General features: G+C 35.9%; 1 protein-coding gene across 1 annotated transcript; it reads right to left on the minus strand.

Annotated features, from left to right (window-relative positions):
• Window positions 1-4,218: 4,218 nt before the first annotated feature.
• Window positions 4,219-9,558, minus strand: SGS3 (XS domain-containing protein / XS zinc finger domain-containing protein-like protein). The gene is made up of 6 exons (XM_088252068.1): window positions 9,378-9,558; window positions 6,601-7,594; window positions 6,159-6,453; window positions 5,679-5,923; window positions 4,752-4,909; window positions 4,219-4,633 (listed from the first exon to the last, which is right to left on the minus strand). The coding sequence occupies exons 2-6, from the start codon at window positions 7,591-7,593 to the stop codon at window positions 4,429-4,431; spliced, it is 1,896 nt and encodes a 631-aa protein (XP_088108194.1). The 5' UTR covers window position 7,594; window positions 9,378-9,558; the 3' UTR covers window positions 4,219-4,428.
• Between the last annotated feature and the right edge of the window lie 434 nt (window positions 9,559-9,992).

Below are 9,992 nucleotides of genomic sequence, written 5' to 3' on the forward strand. Positions count from 1 at the left end.
GTGACAAATTAAAACTGAGGTATAAGTTCATGTGAGATTTCTACAAAAATCCCTTAAAGTTATCACTTCACTGAAGAAAAGAGTTTTTTATTTTATTTTTTTTAACAAACTAAAAGAGTTCAAACTCTACCTATATATGTAAGATGAGAGTTGGTCAATCTAATATCAAGTAAATGGCAGTTCCAACTATGAAGTGTTAAAGAAAAAGTGCACGATGAAGGAAAAAATCAATAGTTGAGATATCAAAGGTGACACTCATTTCCCCAAAATCCTTTCAGATCGAAAAGTGACTAAAGTGACCCTACCCCAAAGGGCAAAATTGTAAATTCACAAATACAAATAAATTGAATAAAATGATTAAATTGGGTCGGGGGTGTTACAATGAAGGAAAAAATCAATGGTTGAGATATCAAAGGTGCATGAAGAAGCAAATGATCTTTCGTCCAAAAAAAAAAAAGCAAATGATCAATAGTTGAGAGTTGGAACACTCACGCTCCTCTTGTGGTTTTGTTTATGGTGGTTATGTTTTTGTTTTTTTTGTATATGAGTGTGGTTGCTTGTAATTTTGAGTTGTGAGGGACGAAACTACAATTCAAAATTTACAAAATTTGGTCATCATACAAACAGTACACCTTGTTAGAACACAATTAGCATGACATATATCAAGAGGCCACCTCAAGTCATTTTCATGATTTTAGAATTCAAAATGTATCTCATTTTTCTAATTTTTGTAATTGTTTGACACCTGTTGTTCAAACCTATCATTGGTAACTAAATTAATTTTGGAATGAAAATTCTTTTTCAATATCATTTATAAAAATTAGAATTTGATCATCCATTTCAATTCGGAAAACTTGGAATTTTTGGAATTTTTTTAAATTTTTTGAAATTTATTCAAAAAATAGTCGAAAATTTTAAACATGTCCAACGATTTGAAAGGTTAAAATGGCTCAATTAAACAATCCTACAACAAAACTCGAAAAATTATTATATGCTATTACATAGAGGTTGTTATCCGTTATGAAATAACTCTTTTATGTTTATTTGCTCATTAAGTTATATTCAATTTAACATGAAATTAGTCATTATGTGTAGACTAAGATTGAAACCCAATATATTTCAAAAACTAAAAATTTTCTGAATCTTGAGATACATTGCATTAAAATTCCTTGAGAAGGAAAAGCAAACTTTGCTGAAAAATAAGATGGCCAACAAACACCATTTGTAGCCCAAACTTTTGGTTTTATTGGATGGATAGTTTCAAAATATTATATGGAAAGATTGTCTTTTTTGGGCAAAGGTTGCCACCAAGAAGTTCTATTTAATTCGTTATTTAGTCAATAATTTTTCAGACTATGATGCTTTTTTGTTTTTTTGCGACATAAATTGATAGAGTATGGAACACGTTGGCCCTACGTTCATGTACTATTTGGGTTTCTCCTTCTCTTTTCACACTCCACATTGCCATCCAAATTCCAAAAAGGTGGCCTTTCAGCCAATTGTTATGACCAGTATACCTAATTACATTATTTAATCAACTTTCCTGCTGCCTGCAAAATTGAGTTCATTAATTCAACTTCTGTCCGAAATGAAAGCAATATGAAATCAAAAGGAGAACTACCCGATCCTTTTGTTTCGTTTATAAAAAAAAAAAAAAAAAAACTACTGTATGATTGGGTAATTGTAATAATTCTACATTGATTCTTTTTCAAGATATAAAAAATATAGCCACTCGAGAACCCCTCGAGCGAGTCCTCCCCTCGAACAAGGCTCAAATCCCCTTCGAGACATCTCAAACAGTGCTCTTATCCCACTCAAGTGATTAAAGTTGTTAATGTAGAAAAAATTGGACTAAAAGTTTGTAACATATCCAAAACATGTTTAGTTTTCATAAGTTTTCCATATCATTACTATTGAATGGTTTAATATGTAGCCTATACTATAGTTTGAGGCTGAGGGAAGGTCCCATTAAGACCCACACCATCTCTTGGAATTTGAGACTATTTGATGTGAAGAGAGAATGTGGTCCTCCAATATTGTTCCTACTACTTGGACTCTATGCAATCAAATTTAATAACAAGTTGAATGGACAGCAGCTCCAGCTAGATATAGCAACAAACAAGTCTTCTTCCTCCTCCTCCTCCTCAAAAATGATGTACTTGAGACTTGACTTGATCCGTCTTTTTACCTTCTTAGAGCATCCATAGTGGGGGGTGTAAATTCGGGGGTGTAAAGTAAAGCCACTTTTACATCCCCTTTACACCTCCGGGGGTTGTAAATACGTTTTTTGCTCCAATGGGAAAAGATGTAAATCTAAGATGTATAATTGTTTTGTTTATCTTAATTCTTTTTTGTGTTTACTTTATAAAATTAATTTTTTTGTATTACGTTAATTTTATTTTTTCAAACAAATAGACCTAAAAATATTTAAATTCGGAGAAGATATGATTTCATCCAAAAAGAATCGTTGGATCATAAAAAATAAAAAAAAAGCTGATGTTCTTCATAAAAAAAAAAAGCTACTGCCTGATTCTTCATAAAATAAAAAAACTGCTAGCTGTTGCAAATTCAATTGGCTGTTGCAAACTAGCCGTTGGGGGGGGGGAACATGACAACCAAAAAATTGCCCCGCATGTGAATTTTTTTTCCAGCAATTACTATAGTCGCGAGTCCCAACCTTTTATGCTGACTTTTCTTCATTTTTCTTCTCTTTTCTCGGGTGGGTCCCGCTTTCAAAAGATGTAAAAATAGATGTAAATGTACATTTTATTTTACATTTTCATGGTGGTGATGTATATTTACAACCCTTTACATCTCCCCATTGAAAAAGATTTCGGTGACAAGGGGTGTATATTTAACATATACCCCCATATACACCCTCCCATTGTGAATGCTCTTAGAATCTTTGATTTGGTTCTATCACTACAAACAATGGGTTTTTGCCACGTGTTGGGCTACAGTGAAAGCCTATAGCTATAGGTGTATGGGATCAATTTTTCTAGATGCAGATGCATCTTCTCCTTGGCCTAAGAAAATTAAGTTCCTTGCCCACTTCAAACAAATTTAGATATTTAATTTTTCAATTGTTAATTAATTTAGAAATAAGTATATTTTTTTGTCCATGTGGACGTCCATTACATCAAAAAATGCCACATCAGACAAGACACATCAGCACTTAACGTCTCTTCTAACGGTCTGGCTAACAAAAAGTTTGATTTGTATGTTTTCCGTGAATTTAGGTATCTACATGTGAAATTTAAAAGATTAGGTACTAATTTGAAACGCCCCCAAAGTTCAGGTACTTTTATTTAGGTAACCCTAATTTTAAGTAATTAAAATTAATTTTTAAAACCAACAATTTGAAACGACCCCCAAAGTTCAGGTCCTTGACACCGCAAGTCGCAACGAGAACAACACAAGATTGACAAGGGGAGAATGTCAAGGACCGCCTACTTGAGGCTTTAGCCCGCGTGTAGGAGGGCCCATTCCCACCAAGCCCGCTCTAGATGGCCGGATCCGTTGTATGTTTGCAAGGTACCAAAACTAGCAATTTTTTTTACCAAAATATAAAAAGAAGGGAAAATCACAATTTTAAGTTTGATTTCACTGTTTGACTTTTCTCTACTGATTCTAAAGGCTTCCAGTTTCTTGAGAGAACTCAGATATAGCTTTGTTGAAACTATCAATGGCATCAGCATCTTATTTCTCAGTCTTAATGCAGCTTTGGCTCAGCACAACCTTTAGCTTAGTGTACTTTTGGCACAGCACAATAGGAATTTCATACTCGTTCGTGATGCGCCTTCAGCTTTTTTTCGCATCTGGTCTGGTTAAATTACCTTTTGCTTGACATTTGGGGCATGGTAGGATATAACTTAAGACGAGAACCGCCATTCCATTTCTATCCTACGAAACAATGTCAACTCTACCAAGAGAAAAGAAACCATAATGGGGCATAAGATTATCTTAATTGCCGGTGCCCGGCACCAGTCACGAGTCTCACGACCATGTTTAGGATTTTCTAAACTTTGTGCTTATCTAGCATTCTTTATGTTATTCAGAGTATGCTATTCAGATTTCTAAAGCAGCATGTAAACCGAACAAAACACAGAATTTGTACAGCTAACCCCAACGCAACCCCCACCCCACAAAAGATCGAATGAATGGTTTCAGCAATTGAACGAGAATTTCATGCCAATCAATCATTGAATAAAGACAATATTCATCAACGATAATTTTCTGGCATTACCAAATGAAGCTAAGTAACCTCATATATCCAGAGTACCACCATTTTGATAGATAGTTTCTTTGCCTGTTCCTTTCAGTATAATTCTTTGAATCTATCATTAACCAGACAACCAAAAACATAAACTGCCCTAAACTTTTTTAGTGACTCAAAGCTTCTCTTTCCACCTAAGATCTCTCGCCTCTTCAGGAACGATGTGGGGAATACTTCTCCATGAGCTGGGTTAATTTGGCATCAAAATCCTTCTCCAGTTCTACCTCTTCCTCGTAATGCCTCCGCTTCATTGCAGCTTTATTGTCTTCATGAGCTTTTATTAGCATATCCCTCTCTTCCACAAATTCTTCCATCTCTTTTTCTTGAGACTTGATGAAGTTATCAATTTCCACCGACCTACAGCCAGGAGTATGAGAGAAATAAAAATCAAACAAAACCAGAAGCACCGCTTTAGGACAAGCATAGGGGTCCTAACTTTCTCTAGTCGATACATATTCTTTAACACACTTCTTACTTGTATTTCTTTTCCTCAGCATTTGAAGGATTGACATACGACTGCTTCACCTTGTCACGTTCTTCCTGCTGCAGCCTCTCAAAGCTTTCTTCCCTTGCATCCCTTGATTCATGAATTATTTTGATTTGGTCTTTGAAAAATTGTTCTTGCAGATACATCTTTTCACACCAAAATAAATAAATAAATAAGCAAACAAAATGAAATAAAAGAGCAAGTACATCTGCCGAAATAAACAAGAAATACAGATTACAATAAAGCATTTAGAAGCCATATAGAAAAACCAAAAACATTGTAAACCACACAACACAGTTAAAATAACAACTGCACATCAAGCCAAACCTGGATGCAAGTGTAAAGCACAGTTAACAAAAGGAACATGCAAAACATAGAAATGTGAAACAGATACTGAAAAGAAAAAGAAAAAAAATGCTACAATGGTCTTTGTCAAAGTGCAGTCCAAATTTTACGTGCATTTCAAACAAACAGATTTTTTTTTATAACCATTCCAAACACAGTTAAGAAAAAGGAACATGCAAAAGATAGAAATAAAAAATAGAAATGTGAAACAGAAACTGAAAAATAAAGGCTACAATGCAGTCCAAATTTTATGTGCATTTCAAACAAACAGATTTTTTTAATTACCATTTCAATAAATAGAATCAGTATAACCACTTAAACAAATTGATTGGTTATAACAATTTCATAACCTACCCCACCTTCAGAAAAAAATCATAATCCTCCTAACCGCAGGCTCTTGATTCAGACTTGTACGACAGTTTTAACTTAAAGAAAGAATACCAGCATGGACATCCATAAATGTCCCCACCAGAATATAAAAGCAGAGTCTACCAACTGCAGCTTACCCCACAACATGAGTTTCAATCATAATTTTGGGGAGTAATTATATATCTTCACAGGGAATAATACCTCTTCCTTGTTCTCTTCGTGCTGCATTTTGGTCCTTTGTCTTACAATACGATTTTCCTCCGTTGTTTTCCTGAGCTTCTCACTAACTATACCAAGAGATTCTTCAAGCGCTTTGGCATGCCTCTGTTCCTTAGCAACCTTGTTCTTAAACCAATTAAGCTGTTGGTTGTCCTCACTCATTTGCCTGATTTGGTTCACAACCATCTCCTGGTACGATCTCATCTCAAATTTCAGCTTCGATTTACCTAATTAGTGATAGAAACATGTAAGACGTCCATATATAACATTAGCACAGATCTTAACAGCAGAGAGAAATCCAATGTATCAAAGCTAGCATGTGAACTAAGGATTTAAGTGAAAGCCCATCGTTTTGTATGCAAGACACCACCCAAAACAGACACAAACATAGAGCGTGGCATGGGTGGAGAGAGAGGAGAGAGAGAGAGAGAGAGAGAGAGAGAGAGAGAGAGAGAGAGAGACCTTGGGAATGATGGTTAAATATGTCCAGGTCTTCTTTCACCGCCATGTACCCATAAAGCTGTCGATTCCCACCTGAATGAAATAAGACACGACGACGATCCCAAGCATCTCTGTCTGTTACTTGCTCTGTAAAATGCTTGTGCAGACGCTCAGCCTCTAAATAACCCCTTGCAGACGCTTCAAAGATCAAAATACTCATCCCACGGTGTCCCTGTGGACCATATGAGTGCCGAGCCCTCACAGCAGCATAAGAGCTGAAGTAGTCAAGGAGCTCCTGATTTCCCATACCAATCCACTGAAATTCAAACGCAACAGAAAATAAGGACTGGAATGATACCAAGACAAGGAACCTTTAGCAATAATCATGACAATGTGCACCTATAATTGAGATAGTAATTTGATTACATAAAATACTTTCAGGCAAGAAAAACATCATTCATACCTTTTCATTTTCATCCTGCTCAAGTCTAGTGTTCATGATGACAACCATTGGAGGCCACACAATTTCATGATCCTTTTCCTCATCTTTTAAACCTTTCCACTTACCGAATGCTTCACCAGCAGGTATAACTGTAGTTCCCTTCCTCCGCAACTCCTCATCCAAAAGCTCCGCAAGCTCTCTATGGAGCATCACCCTCTTTGATCCTTTTGTTTTGGCATGTGTCATTAGGGGTTGCAGGCCTCGGTACCAGTCAATGGCACCAGGACCACCTTGGCAAGCAGGACAGTGCCACTGCCTGGCAGGTTCATTAATCTCATCAACAGTTAAACTATCCAAAATCTCAAAGAATTTCTTGAACCATCTGCTACTCTTTCGAGTTTCATGACTCTTTTCACTTGAATCCGAATCAAACTCATCACTAAATAGCTCATCGTCACTATCACCCACAGCATCAGAGTTGTCATCATCATCATTAGCCTTAGCAGCAGCCACATCGCCGTCCTTGTCATAGTTTCCCTGGCCATCTTCTGAACCCTTGGGTTGAGTGAAACCCGCCCTGGATTGCCAGTTCCATCCGTGGTCCAGCGGAGGGGGAACTACTTGTTGCGGAGCCACATAGTTGTTTTCGGAAACCCTAGAAGAAGACTGCTGCCTTACATTTCCTCTTCCGGCTGGTTTTCTAGAATCAGCAGTTTGAGATGGCCAGAAGTTCCCAGAAGCCCGACCTGATCCACCACTATTCCTCATACTTGGCTTCTGAACATCAAACTCTGCCCAAGCTTTAGAATTAGAATTCTGAGGACCCCATTGTTTTGCAGTACTGCTTCCAGCTCTGTTCTTTGATTTCCTGGAAATTACCTCCCACTCTCCGTCATCTTGGGCTGAGTCCAGGCTAACGCCTGCTACACCATGAGTTAACTGCTCAACATTGGGGCTATTGACTTCCGAGACATCTTTTCCTTTGGGATTTCCTCCATTTCTTCTCGCACTCATCCTAAAGAATAATACCTTCTTTGGATCAGTTTTTAAACAAAAAATCACAATAAAAACATTAAAAAGTTTGAGCATAAATTATCTTACAGGATCAAGGGCATTGCAATTTTCGCTTTTGTAGACAATAACAAAATGATGTACGTGCACTTTCATTAAAATATCAATATTAAGTGTCGAATAATAAGATGATGGTATACATTTATATGGTAAATGATACAACAAACAACAAAATGATGTACGTGCACTTTCATTAAAATATCAATATTAAGTGTCTAATCATAAGATGATGGTATACATTTATATGGTAAATGATACAACAAACAACAAAATGATGTACATGTACTTTCATTACAACGTCAATATTAAGTGTCGAATCATAAGATGATGGTATACATTTATATGGTAAATGATACAGCTAGAAGATCACAAATATTTGAAAGAAAAGCACATCATTCAATTTATTGAGCCAGTCTTGAACTTAATGCACCTTCTAAATTTTTTTGTAAGAATCCGTTACAAATGAAAATTCTAATGCCCCAAAACCATATAACATATCTGTTGCTAGAAGTAGAAAAACTGGTTTTTTGCTTCCATTTTTTGTACTTTATAATGAAGTAGACTAATAGGCAACATAGGAAAACACATGCATAGAAAGTGAGTAAATGAGTGTGTGTGTGTGTGTGTGTGTGTGTGTGTGTGAGAGAGAGAGAGAGAGAGAGAGAGAGAGAGAAGAGAGAGAAAGAAGAGAGAGAAAGTGGGATATAGAGAGTTCATTTAAACATGGAAATCGCAATTTTCCAAAATACACTTGAAATCCTTTCCATTGACCAAAAAGCAGGAATCAACATAAACTGCCAGACTAATCGTACAAAACCAAAAATCTTACATTTGATCAGTTTCTTTTCCACTTCACACATCAAGATTAAAAAATAATGTCAAGATATGCACGAAACATATTCCCAGAAATAAAATTGTTTATTTGTACAACCTTTCAGAGCTAATTTACCAACTTCAAATCACAATACCCATTAACAAAATAAATCATTCAATTCATCAATTACATAGAGTGAGTTATAGAACACCCATCATTCATTCTCCAACATGAAATTTTTCTACTTTGATGCCCTATACAAGGCAACATGCATGATAAGCAGCCAAGTAATTTTCCACGAAATAAAATATTTTCATAAACTGTTGGACGATCATACAAATTCCACATTTTGTTTTCCAGTTACAGATTTTCTTCCTTTGACATAGAATCTTTTCATACACTCTTTAACTCGGCACCCTCTTTTCTTTAGAAATATTTGCCACCAAAATACCTCCTCAACCAAATATCAGGAAACACAGGTCCATTTTATTTTTCTTTACCTTATATTCTTAGAAACAAAACAGAGCGCAGAAAGAAGGCTGTTAGACAAACATAAAAAAACCCTAAAATTTTCACAAAAGTTTCATGCACAGAAATGTGACGGATCCAATATTCTAGAGAGAGGAGGTTCAAAAAGGGTTTTAGAGAGAGAGAGAGAGTGAAATTAAAAGCACAAGACGCACTGAAACAGATTGTTGTGCACATTATACTCCGATCTACATTGCTACGGCAAAAAAATATATAATTTAAGCACAAAATCTCAAACTTACACAGATACTTAAACAAAGCTCGCAAGTACATACGCATATCTTGCTAGAGAGAGAGAGAGAGAGAGAGAGAAAACCCCAATACAAGAATGGAAGATAGATACGGCGATATCTATTCAGAGAAGTAAAGCTTCAAGAGAGATTACCTGGGGGACAGAGACGATCGTTGTCGGAAAATGACGACTGTACGCCGGAAACGTAGGGTTTCGTCGCAATGGATGGCGCAGGCGACTGAGAATCACGCGCTCGCCAACAGAGTGAGAGTGAGAGTGTGAGTGTGAGAGTGAGAACGAGAAGAAATGGCGTGGAAAACAAGTCTATAGAAAGACCATGCCTTTTATTCCCGAGTCGAGCCCGCACACTTCTGTTTGGTCCGGAATCCAAATTATTATGTAATCTCGTTAATTAAGGACTTCTGTAGTAAAATCCTTTTGATAGTTTTTTTCAGACAAACTACAAAAGAACTCCCAAATTACTCTTAAATTATAGGGTCATTTTCAAGTTAATACATAAACTTATAAATTACCCACACTGTTACACAAACTGTTAATAAGTTTGTTAAATGCTAATGTGTCAAACATAGCCCCATTTTTTAATGACATGAACTTCCACGTGGACAAAATAATTAATAAACAATTCTTTATTTTTTTCAAATATAAAAAATAGTTAATAATTAAATAATTAAATTAAAACTAAAACAAAAAACAAAAAATTCTCTCTCCTCTCTCCTCTCTCCTCCAACATCAATCCTTCCCCTATTG

This window comes from Prunus avium, chromosome 4 (genome assembly GCF_965620075.1).
Source record: "Prunus avium chromosome 4, drPruAviu1.hap1.1, whole genome shotgun sequence".
NCBI classification, from domain to species: Eukaryota; Viridiplantae; Streptophyta; class Magnoliopsida; order Rosales; family Rosaceae; genus Prunus; species Prunus avium.

What these genes read in the sequence shown, in the direction of transcription:
- SGS3 (XM_088252068.1), bottom strand. Translation starts at nt 7,593, where the DNA reads ATGAGTGCGAGAAGAAATGGAGGAAATCCCAAAGGAAAAGATGTCTCG. An exon ending in AGCAGGATGAAAATGAAAAG is followed by an intron (nt 6,454 to 6,600) that starts GTATGAATGATG and finishes TTTGAATTTCAG; the next exon opens with TGGATTGGTATGGGAAATCA. An exon ending in ACGAAGAGAACAAGGAAGAG is followed by an intron (nt 4,910 to 5,678) that starts GTATTATTCCCT and finishes TGGTGTGAAAAG; the next exon opens with ATGTATCTGCAAGAACAATT.